The following is a 19,658-nucleotide window of genomic DNA, read 5'->3' on the forward strand; positions in this document are numbered from 1 at the left end:
GCCCCCGTTTGTTAACAACAAAAACACCTCTTGCTCTCCAGCTGTGCTTTTTTAGAGCTAGATCCAGGCTTCCCCTGGCTACTCTGATCTGGTAGGAAAGGCCTATCTCTGACTGTTGTGATGAAAGTTTATAGTGGGCACTCTGAAAATATTGCAGGTGGACAATGGCCAAACCCTCATTGCTTCTCCAAAGCATACACTCGGTGTTGGAGTAACCTATTGTGGGTTTTGTTTTTTTTAAATTTTTAGTTGTAGATGGACACAATGCCCTTTTTTATTTTTTTAAATTTATTTTTATGTGGTGCTGAGGCCTGAACCCAGTGCCTCACATGTGCTAGGTAAGTGCTCTACCCCTGAGCTACAACCCCAGTCCCGCATTGTGGTTTTACGTCAGAGGAACAAGGAATGGAATGGGGTAAGTGAAATTGTACTTCTTTGACACAAAAGAACGTGCTCTTCCTCTTCCTATCTTCTAAGGCTTTCTCTCAAATCTTCATATACTTGAAGGAGATGAGCCTTTCCTTTCAGCTTGGGTGGGGTTTCTCACCCTTTTTGTTTTCCCATCCCCCACCAGGAGTCTCTTAGACACTGTTGCCCAGCCCTAACACTTAAATACCATAGATGTGCTGTGTATCTGCACTTAACATCCAAAGGAGCTTTTCACCTACTCCCCAAATGAATTTTAAGTCCGTCAGGGGCACTATCATCCCCATTTTGAAAGCAGGGGCTGGGAAACCTGGCTTGGGGAGTTGCTGCCCTAGGCAGTCATTAAGCTTTGATGAGGGCTAATCCATGTCGTCATTTATTTAAGATCCTTGAGTCCTTCAGATAGTTTTCTGATATGGATCACTGTTAAAGGGTTGAGTTGTTCACTTAAAGCTTGGACTTTGAAGTTGCTCATACTTGGTTCAGATCCTGTTGACCTCCTTATCTGATTCTTGCTATGTTATCACTGGCAAAGCCTTAGATTATTCATCATTTATTAAGCCTTAGTTTATTAGCAAAATAGAGCTAATAATAGTTTCCTCAAAAGGTTGCTGGGGAGGACTGAATGAGAACACAGGGCAAGCCATCAAAAAACTGATATTATTAGTTGTGTTAGGGCTTAGACCTACTAGCTCTGCATTTTAAAGATTAGATTGTGTGCTTTTCAACAGTGATAAAGATATGGGAGAGAAAGATAAAGAGCTATGTGACGCCATCCGGTTTAACTTTGGAAGGTATGAAATAATGTGATGGAAGAATACATATTAGGTAAATATTGTCAATCAAGTAGAATTCATATGTCAATAGGGATGAAACAATACAACATTAGCAACCTACCAAGAAGATGAAATATGGACTGGTGATTGTACACCTGCTCTATAGCCTCAGGTAAACTGTGAGCTGGAGGCAACTTCCCTGCTGCCTGGCAACTGAATGGTGGGGAGGTTTGAGGCAAAACCCTCCAGTGTCTGTTACTGGAAGTTCTTAGACACTTAATTTGGTCTCTTCAAAGTCCTGAGCAGGACTTATTTTTATTTTTTAATATTTTAAAAAAGAGTACACGAGCGGTCCAGTGTATGCCTTTTCATGTCTTTTCTGAGTAAGATGAGAGGGTTTTCAGTGTTTGCAGAACATCTGGGTCTGTGAATTCTCCCAGAGTGATTGTCAGCATCTGATTTTTCTCCTTAAGGAGGATTGGCAAATATTAGTCACCTTCTTATTTATTTATTTGACCCTTTATTAAGGTTGAGTATTAAATGAGTGCATATGTGTGTATGCTTATGTGTAGTGCCAATGAAAATTCTATTTTTTCTCTATTTGTTGCTTTGTTTTATGAAATCTGAGTAATTTGGACCAAAACAAAACAAAACAAAAAAAAACTTTCATGGGTAAAGACTAAATTAAAAAGGGAAACTTGAATTTTAATAGTGCATGGAGATGCACCTTGTTAAATACATGTTCACATTCATTAGCAGCCAGTTCTAAAAATGTGACTTCCTTAAGAATAGAGTCTCCCCCTGCACTTAACTGTCTAGGGAGTAGCTGTCAGCACAGGGTACTAGTCAAATACAGGGGAGTTGGTGGGCTCCTGGGGAGATTTTACAGAGTATCACAAGAAGTTTCTGGAAGGAAACTTGGGAATAAATTTTAATTTTTTTTCAGGGGGGCAGGGGGCTGTCTTGCTAGGTTGCCCAGGTTGAGCTTGAAATTACAATCCTCCTACTTCAGCCTCTTGAGTGGCTGGGATTACAGTATGCACCGCTGAGGCTTTATTTTTCAGAATAAAAACTTCTGTTTATCTGTTACTTGTGTGAAATAGAAAATAAATATGACATTTTGGGAAGTAAAATTGTGTAAATTGTGAGCTGGAGGCAACTTCCCGTATGTTAAACATTCTTTGTCTTGGCTGTACTAGATGTTGACTTCCAGAATTTACTCAATACAGAGGAGAACTAAGAGTTCTCAAACCTGGAAGAGTAATGCTCTAATTTCTTTCCTGTTGGTTAACCTTGTGGGAGTCTATGGCAGAGATCTAGGAACCTTTGCCTTTCAGGTCTAGAATAATAATTTCCTTATCCATTTGTGTTTTGGTCCACCAGTTACAGAAAATTAAGTGTCTGCTATTGAAGCAGAAAATGGTAAGGCATTTGGAGTTTCTTTGTTATCTTTTGGTGTACTCCAGTTCGTGAAACACAGGATTAGAGAAGAGTAATTTGAGCATTTTTATGCACACACATGGAATAGAGAAGAGTAGGGAAGGTAGAGGTGGATAGGCACTGTTAACTATGTTCTCAAAACCTAGTCGCAAAGAACATGGTATTGCCCATGTCACACCTAAGATAGTACTAATTTTTACTTGTTCAAGAGCTACTTAATGAGCTCCTACTGTGGAGATGAAATCAGATCGAATCCAGGCCCTCGCCTAAGAGGCATTGAGGGCTGTTTCTCCCAGGGGAGAGTGTCCTGTCCTGTGCCAACCTTACACAGTCCTCTCTAGCTTTCCTACTTATGGAACCTCCAGGCAGAGTTCCAAGATGGCCAAGCCTTCCTCCCTTTTTTCCTCCTCATCTTCCCATAGTCATTTAAGAAGTACACATTACCTCACTGGCTCTGGGGATTTATGGCTAGTAGCACCTTGGGAAAATGCAACCCTTTTAGGATAATCTCCTGGGAACATCTGTATGTGTGATATAAACTGTGCTTACAGCTGGCGTGGCCCCTTGCTGAAGTGGGTTGGAGGTGAAGTGTTTGAGGCATGCTAGGTGTCGGGCATCCCATGCCATGGGGATGCTCTCCCAAGCTCTGTCCTTGACTCTGGGTGCTCTTTACCCTCTGGTCACTCCCTTGCTGCTGCTGAATACCAGAAGCACCCTTTCACCGTGTGTCTGCTGAGGGAAATTGTTCTGAAAGTAAAAAGTGTTTCATCACTGTGAAAACTCAACTGTTTGATAATGTCTTTAAAGAGATGGAGAAAAACAATACCAATACCCAATTTGAGACCTTTGTTTTGTTTTGTTGGTACTGGGGATTGAACCCAGGGTCACTTTACCACTGAGCTCCATCTGCAGTACTTTTTTGTTTTTCATTTTGAGACAAGGTCTAACTAAGTTGCTGAAGCTGGCTTCAAACTTGTGATCCTCCTGCCTCTCCTCCTGGGATTATAGGCCTGTGCCACCATTCCTGGCTCCAAATTCTAGTCTCCTGAGTGAAACAATTGAATGAAATAATAACTTATACCATTAATATTTCTTTTGTACACAGAGTAATAAATACTTTTGCTTCCCATTTACCTTTTTAAGGACCAATCTCAGTGCTTTTAAAGAATACCATAAATTAAGAATACTTAGGGGGTGTTGGGGTTGTGGCTCAGTGGTAGAATGCTCACCTAGCATGCGTGTCCATCTAAAACGAAAAAAATTTATCTTTAAAAAAAAGAACACTTGAGGGAAAATGTGTTTTAAGTTCTCTGAATGACTTATATATTGAATTATCTTACTGTACCCCGTAAATTTTTATGATTATTGCCTGTCAACTAAAAATGAACATATTAATAGAAAGAAAATGAAACTTATTAATATTTGCTTACTGAGAAACTTGTGAAGTTGGTTGTGATTGAGGATGGGTCAGTGGGAGTAAGGGATTCAATCATTCACAGGAAGTCTGGGGACTCCAGAGCCAGGGTGGAGGAAGTTGCAGCTTAGACTGATGTTGGCGGCCTTGGAGGCTGCTGTGTGGCTCATTCTCATCCGTCAGCAGGTGGCACCAAATAGCCAAAACTTATCCAGGGAGAGGTACATTGTGCTTGACTGGATTAAATCACATTTTCTATACTTTGAGAATTTAGGATGAGTATCACCTGCACCTCCTCCTATCCCCCGAGGTAAAATCCTTCAAGACTGAATTTTCTGAAAGTCTTTGATGCTGTGATATAGTCATGAAAGTTAATGATCTCTAAAATCAAATATTGATTTCCATCTTTTCTTTTTAAAGGAGGGATGATGGCCCTGAATATTAAATGAAACTATGAGATTATTCAGGAGAATATACTTACTGAATTAGTTTTCTGTAATTTTTGTTTTAATGGAATTCTGTAAATATATTGCTAAAATAGTTGTCAATACTTAATATACCAACACATGTACATTGTTGAGATTGATTATGTCTGTCTGTCTGGGAATTTTGCTCCCATTCAGGATTTCTGTTTGAGTGATGATGATGATTTGATTACTCAAATAGTGATGATTATTTGATTACAGATGTGAGTTGGTTATAAGGTGGATTCGGTGCTTCTTCCTGAGGAACATGTGGGATATATTGGTCATGTTCTTAACTTCTGACAAAACTACTAATGATAAAAAAAAAAGACGTAGTTATTCATATCATTATTTGCAATCATTATGCTATTAAGGTTTAGTTTATTTGTTTCAGCTTATTTTATTTAACCTGGAAATGTGGTTGCATGTGACATGTGCTTATATGCCAGAGCTTGAGAAAAGCTATATCTGAACTACAATAGGATAAACATTCCTTTTCAGCATACATGGCTTTATTTTCCTGTGACATGAGAAAATTGTCTTCTTATTGGTCCTTCTGTGTGCCTGGGTGGAGGTCTGGTCTTATCGTTCGGGCTCTGTAATGATGAGGCCACTGAATGGTCCATGTGCATATTCTAGGTACACACTGAATGAGACTTCTGCTAAATAAGCAGCCAGGTACAAAAATACTAGGATTTTTGAATTTTAGGGTGTGGCGAGGGATAAGATAGGAAGGAAGAGGGAGGTAACAAACATCTTTCCCTTGGGACATCTTCCTGCCTCTACAGGAGGAATCATCCTTCTCCCTCCCACTCTTTATTTGCAGTCAACTTACTTAGGTAGCTTTGCATGCCTGACTGAGTCTGAGTCCCTGCGGTGAAATTTAAAATATGCAGGAATTCAACCACACCAATAGGAATCGAGCAGGGCCCAGCCGCATTTTCCTCTTGCCTGGGGTCCTGCCAGCTCTCTCTCCAGAACACATTCACTTCTCTCCTCCTCCAGTCCACAGCGCAGGGCCACACCTGGAGTAACCTTCCAACTGGCCTCTGCTTCTGTTCTTGACTCCTAGAGTCTGTTTTCCACACAGAGTCAGGATTACTACTTTAAAAACACACTCCGTGATGTCAGCGATGAGTTTAAATCCGCCCAGTGGCTTCCCATCATGCTCATCGCACCCCTGCACACCAGACTCCAGCCATGCTGGTTCTCCAGCATGCTGTGCTGTTTTCCTTTGCCTGGAATACTGTTCCTCTCCGTCTGTGCTTGACTCAAAGTCCTTTATGGCACTGAGTTCTCAATTTCAGTACCTGGAGACGCCTTCCTTGACTACTAGGTTTAAAACAGTCACTCACTCTTTCACTTTACTCTGCTTTTATTTTGTTTTCTTTTTTTTTTTAATTTTTTTTATTGGTTATTCAAAACATTACAAAGCTCTTGACTTATCATATTTCATATATTAGATTTAAGTGGGTTATGCACTCCCATTTTTATCCCAAATACAGATTGCAGAATCACATCGGTTACACATTCACATTTTTACATAATGCCCTATTAGTAACTGTTGTATTCTGCTACCTTTCCTTGTTTTCTTTAAACTCTCTTTTGCCTCTCTATGTATAGGACTTGAGCTTCCCTAGAGCAAGGCCCTTACCTTATTTACTGTTTATCCCTAGCATCTGGAAAGGCGCTGAGCATGGGGTAAGCCCTCAGTGTATTTGGGTTCACTGTGTGAACCATGGCAACGCTGAAGGGAAAGGCTGCACTTAAAGCTAAACATCTCTCTCTTCATTCTTTGAGGGATTGTGATAAAGTGGAGACTTAGACTTAGTGAGGTCTAAGTCCTTGTGCCATATTTATCCCTGAAAAACACTGTGACACTCGGTTGGTTCCTAAGGAGTAGGTATTGGTGTTGGTCAAGGAAACTGTAATAACAATATAAATATAATCATTTATTGAGCATCTACTATGAACTGATACTATTCTTGGTGTCATATTCTTTTTAAAAAATATTTTTAAAATATTTTTAAAAATATTTTTTTAGTTGTTGATGGATCTTTATTTCAGTTATGTGTATGTGGTGCTGAGAATCGAACCCAGTACCTCATGCATGCTAAGCAAGCACGCTACCACTGAGCCACAACCCCAGCCCCTCTTGGTGCCATATTCTTACATCTTAATCTTAGGCATCGGTTTTCTTTTATGTGAGATGTATAGAAAAAATGATTTGTTCTTTTATATAACATTTGATTAAAGATAATCTAAAAGATTATATAGTTTATGATAATATGCAATAGAAACAAAGAAGTTTATTCAGAAGCCCCAAGTAGGTGTTCGTATAGCCATGATAAAACTTTAAAACTGTAGTTCAAATTTTACAAAGAAGAAAGAACCATTTGTTGGGAATCTATCATCTCACCCTCTTAATAGCCTGTGAAGTATCTTCCTTATTACTTCCTTTGGGAAACTGAGGCTCCAAGATATTGAGAAGGTTGAACAAGGTCACACAGCTGGCAAAGGCAGTGCTGAAGTTCAGAACCAGCTTTGACTCCAGAAGATTGATGCTGGACATACACTAACTCTTTTATTTTCACTCACCTTTATCCTAGCAGGTTTTGTGGGGACTGTACACACTTTGGACACCTAAATATGTTTTTCCTTTTCTTTCTTACAGAATTCTAAGAAGGAGCTGATGTGGAGGAGCAGCTGAGACAGTTCAAGATGACGACCACAGTAGCCACAGACTATGACAACATTGAGATCCAACAGCAGTACAGCGATGTCAACAACCGCTGGGACGTGGATGACTGGGACAACGAGAACAGCTCCGCACGGCTCTTTGAGCGGTCCCGCATCAAGGCTCTGGCAGGTGAGTCCCCTTCATACCCTGTCTCAGAGCTCAGTATGCTGTACGGTCCTCCTTAAAATTGTCCACCTGTCTTCTCTGACTCCTGCTTACACATCTTCGAATCTCTACTTAGCCATGTCCCACAAGATAAGCTGAACACTTTGTAAAGAGCTAGAGTTCCATATTTGGAGAGCTCTCTCTCCTTTTTTTGTCTTTTTTGGAACTAGGGGTCGAACCCAGGGCTTTGTGAATGCAAGGCAGATGCTTTGCCACTGAGCTACATCCCAGCCTGAGCTGTCTCTCCTAATGGCCAGAATAATTCAGAGCACAGAGATTTTTATAGCAGTTCAGAAAGAACTACTCAAATGTTGTAAGATCTTTTATTTTGACATCTTACATTGCAAAATGTTGGAGCACATTATACCTTGTACACAAAAATACCTAAACCAACCTGTGTTGTTAGTGTCTTGACCTATTAACTGGCCTAAACTGTGTGAGGTTCGTTAGTACTACACAATAAGGGCTTTAGATCTGAAAACCAGTAGTATAATGTTTAGTAAGGGTACATTTAACACTGTAACAGGTATATTTATCGTTAATTCACTAACACTAGTGAGAATGTGTGATTTCTTATTCCCTTGTTGCTGTTGAATATCTAGAGCATACTTTGACAGTGACCCTTGGCGGGGTGGGGAGTGTGTCACCCTAAATTATTTGAAAATTCAGGAAGTGGTTCCATCACTCTGAGAACGCAGCAGTCCTGAATATGTGTAAAGCAGAAGTCAAAATAGAATGCTTTCAAGGTCTTCCATCTGTACTTTGAGACTTCAAAGGAAATTATTTCTATTGAGAAAAGTGAATTTATACTTTCCCCCCTAATATCTTTAATTATGATAAATAAAAAGGTAACTTTACTGTTAACTGTGAAAATAGCTCACTTTTCTGTTATTTTTATAATAGAATTAGATTATGAAGCATGTTCATTTGGGATTCTCTTGATTTTTAAACAAAAGGAAACCTAACCCAAAGTAGCTTAAGTAACAGAGAAAACTGATTGGTCACAAAGTAGGCAAATTCAGTCTTTAACAAGACCTGTTCCTGGACTTAATTGGTGCAGTTAGGACCCAATTTCTTTCCCTCCACTCTTTGGCTTTATTTGTTAATGCAGCCTCCATTTACAGTCAGGATCTATCTTGTGGTCTCAAGATGGCTGCCCCAGATCCCAGGTCTCCTGGACCTTACAGACACCCAGAAAAGAGCACATCTGCACCCCCATCATCCTGTGGTCATCTCATTGCCATGTTTGACCGTAGTTGAACAGGACATCTGATTTGACTTCATCTGGACAGGGTACACTCCTAGAGTGAGTATTTAGTCAGTCCCATCAAACAGCTTGGCTAGAAAATTTGGAGTATAACATGAAGCAGGAAGAAGGGAATGGATATTGAGGATGCAGCCAAATGAATGCTATAGGAAAAGTATTCAGCTTTCTTAGGCTAATTTGTCTCCTGAGTGGTGTGATTTAAAGATCTTTCTTGAATGAATGGTTAATTAGATGGTCATTCACTTGAGAGTTGGGGCCTTAGTTTCTGTCTTATTCATTAGTATGGAACCGTATGGAAACCATGATCTTGGCTTGTGCTAATGGATTGATTGGTGCTTTCACCCCTCTCCCTTTTTCTTGAATCTTCATTTGAGCCTTAAGACCAGTATGCTAGGGGTGACCAATTACCTTTGCTCATGAGGCTTTCACTTTCTGATTCTAGGCTACCCTGTCTTTCTTCCTTCCTTCTTCCCTTCCTCCTTTCCTCCCTTCCTTCCGATTGAACCCAGGGGCATTTAACCACTAAGCCATATCCCCAGTCCTTTTTTAAAAAAAATATTTTGTTTAGAGACAGGGTCTAGCTAATAAGTTCCTTTAGGGCCTCACAAAAAGGCCTTCCTGAGGCTGGCTTTGAACTTACTATCCTCCTGCCTAAGCCTCCCAAGCTGCTGGGATAATAGGCACATGCCACTGCACCTAGCTACCGTGTCTTTCTTTTAAAGACAGCTTTTCTTGCAAACTGCAGAGAAGTTACTTGCTTTTTGTATGTGGTCTTTTTATAGATTCAGAGCAAAGACCCCAGCTGACCCTCGTTCATTTTTCCTGATATTCCAAGGATGTTTGTCTAGGTCCCAGAAGAACTGTGTCACAAATATAATAGCAATGCTCATTATGGTGCTTACTATGTGCCAGGCACCATTTTAAATGCATTGAATATTTTAATAGTTAATCCCATAACGATCGTATGAGAGTTACCATCATCTATAAAGTATAAATGAGGAAACAGTCATGGAGGGATTAAATAGCTTGCCAGGGGACACTACTGGCACTTCAGCCTAATGACCAAAAAGAAGTGGAGAGAATTGAACTCTCCCATTTACAGAATCTACCTGGAACACCTGGCAGGACTGGGCACAGCGACTCTTTCTCAAAGTAGAGAAAAGCTTCATCTGAAAGCTACTTCCTCATACAAGTTGGTTGAAGAGGGAGTCTTTCAACTCTTTGGCTTATAAAATTTTAAGATTCACATATATTTTAAGAAAATATTTAAAGTTAATACTGACTTGCCATGTACTCAAAGTTTATATACATACCCAAAATATATATATATCCAAAATACAATCATATTAACATGGAAAGTCACTAGTGAGATTTTACATGTTTATACTAAGTCTTTGAAGCACATCTCTCTTATATATGAGAGTCCGGTGAGATACATACTCATACTCATGTTGAAAATTGTAGAGGGAAAACATGGTAGAGGATACTTATCCCTGTACTTTCCATGGTTCTCAGTTTTGGTTCAGAAAGAAGATGAGAATATTCATGAATTCTTTTCAGTAGCAAAAAGATGGTGGCATCTCACCTTGAGGGTGATGCACTGTGAAGTGATTTTTAGGTCTTTATTTCCTGCACTCCATGAGATGGCATGCCCATATTCTTGACTTCTTTATCTTTTAAAGAAATGTATAAAAAATCTTTTAAAAGTAAATGTTTTCTTTCTATAAATATGATTATTTTTAAATGAAGGGTGTTTAGTGGCTTATATTTAACAGAATCAACACAAATTAGAGGAATTTGAGGAAGAAGTCCTTTAAAATGTGCAGCATATTTAGTTTGAAAATATTAATAAAAATAATTAGAATTAATATTTTCTATCAATACTTCTTAGTAGTAAAGAAAAAAAATTGGGAGAGTATATACCAAAATAGCCAGTGTTTATTTTTGAGTGAATTTTCTATATTTAGCTTTTTTTCTGAAATAAAATTTGTACTATTTTGTAATAAGGAAAAAGCATGGAAATTATTGTAAGCATCTAATACTATAATTCAGAAATCTTAATTAATTTTTTTTCTTAAAAAATAATGGCCCAGAGAGGTGGTTGAAGAAAGCCTGTGTATGAATGTGCATTTTAATAAAATGATAGAAATTAGAAATGAGATTACTTTGGGAGTTGTCACTCATCAACATTTATGAACTCAAAATTTGCCTGTTTGTTGAGTAATGAACACAGCAAAATAAATTGACCTTGAGTTTGCATTGTCACAGAGGAATTAAGGACAGAGGTCAGCTATGGGAAAATGACATGAATCTAAATGTGTCTCTGCCTCACATGCACAGAGTAAATAGCATTGATGGTGATTATATACAGGTGCCAGACTGCCTTGAAACATGGGCTGCAGTGGTGAAGAATTTTGGTGGTGTTTAATCAGCTAAGCAGAAATATCCAGATTAGTGCTGTATAAAAGAAATACAATACTAGCCACATGTGATTTTTAAAATTTCTAAGTAGAATATTCTTATCGGTGTATCCAAAATATTATCATTTCAACTGCATAAATGTTGTTTGAAAAACTTTTACATTTTTCTACTGTCTTTGAAATCCATTGTGTATTTTATATTTACAGCTCATCTCAGTATGCACATATCATGTGGTCAGTAAACACATGTGACAAGTGGCTACTATTTGCACAGTGTAATTTAAATTGCCTTCACATAGACATTTTTTTATTGGCTGCATACTTTTTAGATCTACAGAATAAACATGGGCTTTAAAGTACCTTGGGGCTGGGGATGTGGCTCAAGCGGTAGCGTGCTCGCCTGGCATGCGTGCGGCCTGGGTTCGATCCTCAGCACCACATACAAACAAAGATGTTGTGCCTGCCGATAACTAAAAAATAAATATTAAAATTTTATCTCTCAAAAAAAATAAAAAATAAAGTACCCATTAAGTATTTAGTCGTAGGTGTATTTATGAAGTAGTAAGTAGTTGGCTCTTTAGCTATTCCTCATCTTTAAATTATGATGAGGAATAGTGCATTAATTGAACAGTCATTAAAATAATAAAGACTTCTCTCTTTTGTGCTTTCTAATACTAAACTTTCATTAAATAGATGCAATGTGGCAACAAATATAGATCCCCTACCAACATCTGCATTCTACTTTTTTGGCTGAAAACCTGAACAGAATACCCAGGCAACTGTTGTCAGACACTGTATTTGGATGCACAAGATTCAATAGCTAACTTGTTAACAGTGCTTACTCTATGTCCCCCTGCCCTATAAATTGAGAGTCACCACGTGGAGTAGTGAATGCAAGAGTCAGCATTTTTAGTGAGCCTCCATATGATTGTGATGTAGACAAATTTGAGACCCACTTTCTTAGGACTTGGCCAAATGCTCTCACTTAATATTGAAACCCTGTTATCTTTGAGCATTCCTGCTGAAGTGACAATCAACTTTTGTCTCTTCTTTAAAATATTAGTCTACCCACATAAATACAGTTATCCTGTACTAGACAAAGGTACCAAAACATACAATAGAGAAAATGTAGCCTCTTTAACAAATGGTGCTGGGAAAACTGGAAATCCATATGCAGCAAAATGAAAATAAACCCCTATCTTTCACCATGCACAAAACTCAACTCAAAGTGGATCAAGGAAGGAATTAGTCCAGAGACCCTGCGCTTAATAGAGTAAAAAGTAGGCCCAGATCTTCATCTTGTCGGATTAGGCCCCAAACTTCCTTAATAAGACTCCTAAAGCGCGAGAAATAAAGAATTAATAAGGGGCTGGGGTTGTGGCTCAGCGGTAGAGCACTTGCCTGCCATGTGCAAGGCCCTGGGTTCAATCCTCAGCACCACATAAAAATAAATAAATAAAAGTTAAAAAAAAAAAGAATTAATAAATGGGATGGACTCAAACTAAAAAGCTTCTTCTCAGCAAAAGAAACAATCAATGAGGTGAACAGAGAGCCTACATTTTGGGAGCAAATTTTTGCCACACACACATCAGACAGAGCACTAATCTCCAGGATATATAAAGAACTCAGAAAATTTAACACCAAAAAAACAAACAACCCAATCAATAAATGGGCTAAGGAGCTGAACAGACACTTCTTCTTCTTTTTTTTAATTTACAGAATAAACAACTATATTTGTTTATTAGTTGGATATTTACTAGTTTTATTTATTTATTTTTATTTGGTGCTGAGGATTGAACCCAGGGCCTTGCATGTGCTAGGCGAGCGCTCTACCGCTGAGCCACAACCCCAGCCCCAAAAGACACTTCTCAGAAGAAGATATATATTTGATCAACAAATACATGAAAAAATGTTCAACATCTCTAGTAATTAGAGAAATGCAAATCAAAACTACTCTAAGATTTCATCTCACTCCAGTCAGAATGGCAGTTATCAAGAATACAGACAACAATAAATGTTGGGGAAAATGTAGGGGGGAAGGCACACTCATACATTGCTGGTGGAATTAAAAATTGGTGCAACCAATCTGGAAAGCAGTATGGAGATTCCTTAGAAAACTTGGAGTGGAACCGCCATTTGATCCAGCTATTCCACTCCTCAGTCTATACCCAAAGGACTTAAAATCAGCAAACTATAGTAACGCAGCCACATTCATGTACATAGCAGCTCAATTCACAATAGCTAAACTGTGGAAGCAACCTAGATGCCTTTCAATAGATGAATGGATAAAAGAAACTGTGATATATATTCACAATGGAATATTACTCAGCATTAAAAAAGAATAAAATTATGACATTTGTATGTAAATGGATGGAGTTGGAGAATATCATGCTAAGCAAAGTAAGCCAATCCCAAAAAACTAAGGCCAAATGTTCTCTCTGATAAGTGGATGCTGATCCATAATGGGGAGGGGAGAGGCATGGGAAAAATGGAGGAAGTTTGATTGGGCAAAGGGTAAGGAGTGCTCATGGGGGCAAGAAAGATGGTGGAATGAGATGAACATCATTACCCTAGGTACATGTGGACTGCACATATGGTATGCCACTATATCATGTATAACCATAGAAATATAAAGTTGTGCTGCAGTTGTGTCCAATGACTCAAAAGCATTCTGCTGTCGTATATACCCAATTAAAATAAATAAATTAATTAAAAAGTATTAATCTACCTTTCCCCTGGCAAGTAGGTCACAGTTTATGTTTTGATATCTTGACATCTAGATGCCTTAATGTTCTTCCCACACTGAGAGGTGTGCTGTCTCCTGGCAGGAGGAGTACATACTTGTCATCCCTGGCTTCATTGCAGCCCCATTTGGAAGGATCCACCCTTTGTGGAGATGATGAGGGCCTCCTTTTTCTGCTCTGTTGCCCTTTGGGCCTTGTGTGCTTTTTTAATCTCTAGGAGGACAGAAAATTTCTCTAGTTGTAAGTTAGCTCTGTAGTGCTAATTAAAATGAGTGTGGAAACTGTATAAAGTATATCTTGAAAAATTTTGCAATTGTAGACAAAAAAATTCACACCCAGTTTCCTCAGAAAAAAATAAATGGATTTTATATGGCTAGAACTAAAGCAGAATTTATCATCTCATTCTCCCACTTGACTGCAAATTTCAAGCTAGCATTCAAGTTATGTGCTTACACTGGGTGGAGTTGCTCACACCAATAAACACAGTGATTTAGTAGGCTGAGGCCAAGTTGAAGGCCAGCCTGGGCAATTTAGCCAGACCCTTTCTTAAAATAAGTTAAAACCAGCTAGATGTAGCGTAGCTCAGTGGTAGTGTACCCCAGGGTTCAGTCCTCAGTACAAAAAAGGAAGAGAAAGAAGAAAAAGAAAGGAAGAGTTATATGCTTAGATTCTTTTAATCCTCAATTGTCAGTTCTGCACATAAATGACAAGAAAAGTATTTTAAAATCATGAAAGATATTCAAGTTTACATTTTTTTTTTTTTTTTGGAATGTGTTTTAATGATTTTTTTCCCCCTCCAGTAATGAGTTTTTGACTAGGTGGTTTGGATATTGGTTTTATATTTTTGATGGCCATCTCTAACATAGTGATTTCACTCAGAAACTACAGAATAAAATCATTGATCCTCAACTGGTACCCTCCCCCACATACCCAAAATGAATCAACAGGTGGTCTCAGGTGATGAGTGGTGATATTTGACTTCCTCCTTCTGAAGGAACTGAGCCCCTGTTGTTGAATGTGTAAAGAGGTCTATAAAACATGTCTAGAGTAATCTAATTGGGAAGACACAATCTATTTGTATGAGACTACATATGTGTGCAAGTGCCAAGGAAGTACTATGGGCAGTTAGTACTGCAGTAACTTAGAGGGAAAAATTTATCACAAAAGAGGGGAAAATGCACCAGAGTCATTTTAAAACATTAGGGCCTAGAAGCCGGAAGGAGCATTAGGACTTGAGCCTTGTCCTGTCTGCTTCAGTTGCCACTGCAATAAATTAAAGAGGCTAGGCTGTGGGTGTCCCAGGAGCCCTCTATTGAAAGCAGAAGATATGCCATCACCTGCTTGGAATCTCCTCAAAATCAAGCTAGGGCTTTTAAAAATCACACACCTACCTCTCCTTTAAGATGTACCACTTTAGGCCCCAAGGGAGAGAGAACAGTTCCTTGGATGTTGGAATGGATTTTTACAGGGAGGATTTTTTGCTTTCCTGCCTGTGTTGGGGATTGAACCCAGGGGTGCTTTATCACTGAGCTACATTCTCAGCCTTTTAAATTTTTTTGAGACAGGATCTTGCTAAATTTCCCAGGTTTACCTTGAAATTGTGATCTCCTGCCTTAGCTTCCCAAGTAGGTGGATTACAGGATTGTGCCACACTGCCCCTAGCGGGATATTTTAAAAATAAATTAAAATTTTTAAATAAATATAGAGTGATTACATGTATTTATGGGGTAGAAAGTGACCTTTCAGTAGTTGACATACAATATACAATCAGGACTAGCAGGTATTTAATTGCTCCCCCTTATTTTCCTAATCCACTCTAGAATCTGTTTCCCTAAATGATGCATTGTGAGGAATGTGAGAGGCATGGTCCTTAGCACACAATAAGAAACCACCATTGTGAAATCTGAATCTGAAAGACCATTTCCATATCCATGAGTTCATGAAAATCATTAAAGAGGAAGTCTGTTTAGATCATTACAAGTAGGCCCAGATTATCCCTTAATTCGTTTTTTCACATGCAAATTAAGTTTTCTAACCACAGGAAAGCAGGAGTCTTCTCTGCCTTTTTTGGGTACATTTTCTCTGGATTTCTTATCCTCCCTCCCTTTTCTTCTTGTTACTGTAGATCCAGTTTCTTCCCTGTCCTTTTTGTGTGTGTGTGTGTGTGTGTGTGTGTGTGTGTGTGCGCGCACGCGCGCGTGCTGGGGTTTGTACCCAGGGCCTTGTGCATGGGAGGCAAGCACTCTACCAACTGAGCTATAACCCTAGCCCTCTTCCCTGTTTTGTAGTTCTACTTGGATTCCTTGGTTCTCCCCCACATTTTGTTCTCTGCTCAATGATGGCTAAAATCTCATGGTAGGTGAGGGGAGTGGCCCAGGCTTGGGAGGACCAACAGGTGGAAGCCTAGGGCAACTAAGATCTCCCTCTATTCCTTCCCTTCATGAAACCTCTTAACTGCACACCAGGGTTCTCCTTCCTCACTGGCCTCTCAGCATTTGCTTATTCCTGCACACTCTCCCTAACCTCCCTGTCTTTCAAATGTCAACCTTTTATTGAGATGAAATTTACATTGCAAATACAATAATTTTTAAAAACTACATTTCATAAAATGAATTCTTTTATGAAATAAATAATAAATGAAGTCTTTTAAATTTGGTAATTTTAAAAAAAGAGGCTGAGGCAGGAGAATTGGAGTTCAAAGCCAGCCTCAGCAACTTAGCAAGGCCCTGAGCGACTCAGTGAGTCTCTGTTTCTAAATAAAACACAAACAAGGGCTGGGGATATGGCTCAGTGGTTAAGTGCCCCTGGGTTAAATCCCCAGCACCAAAAATAAACAAATAAATAAACAAACAAACAAATAAATAAATAAAAACAAAGCTTGTGGCAGTCACCACTATGTAGTTCCAATGCATTTTTAGTACTCCAAAAGGAAATCCCATTCGAATGGGCACTCACTTCCCACTTTCTCTCCCCACCCAGCCCCAGGAAACCACTAATCTATGTTCTGACTTTTATTAGACTTGCCTATTCTGGACTTTCTCAGCAAGTGAGATATCAAAAAAATATATATTACATAAAGTCGTCAAAGTTAACATCCAGGCTTACATTTCATATGAATGAAATCATACAATATGTAGGCTTTGGGGACTAATTTCTTTCACTTAACAAAATATTTTCAAGGTTCATCCAGTTTGTGGCATGTATCAGTATCTCATTTCTCCCTCTGCTCTCTTACATAGTAATAATGGTAGATTAGTAAGAAAAAACAGAAAATACTCTGTAAAAGCTACCAGCACCAAAATAGTGTGATTTTTTTTTTTTTTTTAATTTGGTAGTTTTCTGGAAACAGATGGCAGATTTGGTTGTAATACTGCAGATCAAAAAATACTATTTTCATAGGATGTTTTTCATTTACCCAGATGTGGTCATCAAAAAAGCCTAGTGTGGGTGTTTGCTGTCTCATATGGTCATATGTTTTACCTTTATTAAATTCACTTATAGTTTAGTTCCTATGGACCTATGAACAAGTACTATCGTACGAAGATAAAAGGATGAAATTTAATTAATTAATTTTGGGGGATGGTATTCAGGATTGAACCCAGGAGTAAACCACTGAGGCATATTCCCAGCCCTATTTTATTTTTTATTTTGAGACAGTCTCACGTAGTTGCTTAGGTCCTCACTAAGTTGCTGAGGCTGTCTTTGTGATCCTCCTGCCTCAGCCTCCGGAGTTGCTGGGATTATAGGCATGGCCACCATGCCCAGCTGAAATTTAACTTATATGCAGGGCATTTATAAAGTTCTGTGTACCTTAAAAATAAAAAATGTCACACAGGAGCATTGAGAAGAGATACATAGGAGCACCTAGGAGCAAACAAAACTATCACAAAGTGTATTTTATTATTAACAGTGGAATTCAGATAGCTAAAATATTACCTAATCAGCCTTCTCAGAAACACCATTCAATTTAATTGTTTAGTGTATAGAGAAAATTGTTTCTGGTTAGATGTTAAATAGTTTCTTAAATTTCATTTTAGTTTTGATACCAAGTCCGCTAAAGAAGATGGTTGTATTATTAAATTATATAGATTTGTTAGCAGTTTTGACATGATCATTCTAAATAGTAATCCAGTGGGGAGGTGTTCTGGTAACAGGGGAGCTAAACATTTAGTCTGTGTCTACTGATTGGCTTCTTGGAAAAGATTCCTGCATTTAGAATTATTTTTGGTTAGTCCTTTCTGGTTGTAAGGAACAGAGATTCATTTGTGTTCTCTGAATAAAAACCAATGTGAGTATGGTAGATTTGGGGGAGGAGAGAAGGAGAGTTATTACAAAGTTCCAGACACAGGAGACTTGGAAATACATGTGACTGTGGCTGCTACAGGGCAGGAAGTGTTATACACGGTTCCGATGTCCACGTGCCTCCTTTGTTGGAGCCCTCTACTTAGTAAACTATTACTGAGTATAGTTTACTAAGTGTAGTATCTATTTCTTTATCACAGATGACTTTGTATATTTCTTTATCACAGATGACTTTTTATATTTTAGTTCCAACTCTTTGTTTTTGCTAAAGAGGTTTTAACCAGGGGTCCTTTAACACCAAGCCACATCCTTTGCCCTTTTTATTTTTATTTTTGAGACTGGGTCTCACTTAATTGCTTAGGGCCTTCTAAATTCCCAGAGCTGGCCTTGAACTTGAGATCCTCCTGTCTCAGCCTCCTGTGGTTGGGATTACAGGTGTAAAACACCACATCCAGCTTCAACTCTACTTCTTGCCAATCTTTTATCTTTTGACCTTACCACTAAATGATGTTAATGACTTAATATCCCGGTTTTCTGTAAGTGTATTTCTGTAAGGTTGGGTATGGCGTTGGAGGTCTGATTGGCTTAGATAACTTTTAAATTCTTAATTTATTTACTTACTTATTTATTTGACAAGACCTTGCTGTGTTGTCCCAGGCTAGCCTTGAATTCATGATTCCCTCACCTCAGCCTCTGAGTATTTGGGATTACAGGCCCAGAAAATGTATTATATTAGGTCATAGCCAGCTCTATGCTTACAAATGATTCCTTTAGAAAAGGTATCCCTGGGCATCAGTGAAGAGCATATGTACAAACCATATGTACAACACATCCCAGTGGCATCCAGCCATCCACAGTTCAGAGAGCATATGGCTGGAGGTTGGAGGCTCTGGTTGGTATAACTAAAGCAGAATCGTAGCTTGCGGGAGGAAAGCACTTCGTATTAGGACTTTTAGGGGAAAGATCTTGGAGTATCCTGCATGATTGAAGGAAGAGCTAAACAACAGTCGATCTGAAGAAGGGGCCTGAACAGAAAAAAATAGAGTTCTTTCACTCTCAATCTGTTTTTAGCTTCCTTGTGTGAGTGGGCTTCTGTCTATACTCCTGTAGGTGACCTTTCATCTGCCCCTAGGCTTTGCATCCCTTTCCTTTCAACATTTTTCTAGTTCTAGTTGGAAACATGGGGGTGGGGGTTTGGGAGCAAAGCAATAATTTACTAGGCTTTGGTCAAATAGCCACTCGTGGACTAGTGAACTCTGGCGTGGCCTGTGGAGGGCTGTAAGAACATAGCAGCTTTCTTCAGAACCTCAGGAAGCTGCTCCCCACAAAAAGGGAGGGTGCTGGAAAGATGACAACAAATAACAGTAAATGTTGACAACACATTTTCAGATAGATTGATGTACTTTATTCAGAGATAAAAGAAACCTTGTAAAATGGCAAAGTGGTATTCACTTTTGGTTAGTTGCTTCCTTTAAAAAGAAAGGAACCCCCCCCAAAAAA

General features: G+C 38.8%; 1 protein-coding gene across 1 annotated transcript in view; it reads left to right on the forward strand.

Moving 5' to 3' along the window:
• Sptbn1 (spectrin beta, non-erythrocytic 1) overlaps window positions 1–19,658 on the forward strand; it is a 190,120-nt gene that overhangs the window by 47,273 nt on the left and 123,189 nt on the right. Inside the window, exon 2 of the mRNA XM_076834002.2 lies at window positions 7,195–7,389. Coding sequence (XP_076690117.1) covers window positions 7,242–7,389 — 148 coding nt within the window. The 5' untranslated portion in view covers window positions 7,195–7,241. The remainder of the gene's footprint in view (window positions 1–7,194; window positions 7,390–19,658) is intronic.

Source organism: Callospermophilus lateralis, chromosome 14 (assembly GCF_048772815.1).
Source record: "Callospermophilus lateralis isolate mCalLat2 chromosome 14, mCalLat2.hap1, whole genome shotgun sequence".
NCBI lineage: Eukaryota > Metazoa > Chordata > Mammalia > Rodentia > Sciuridae > Callospermophilus > Callospermophilus lateralis.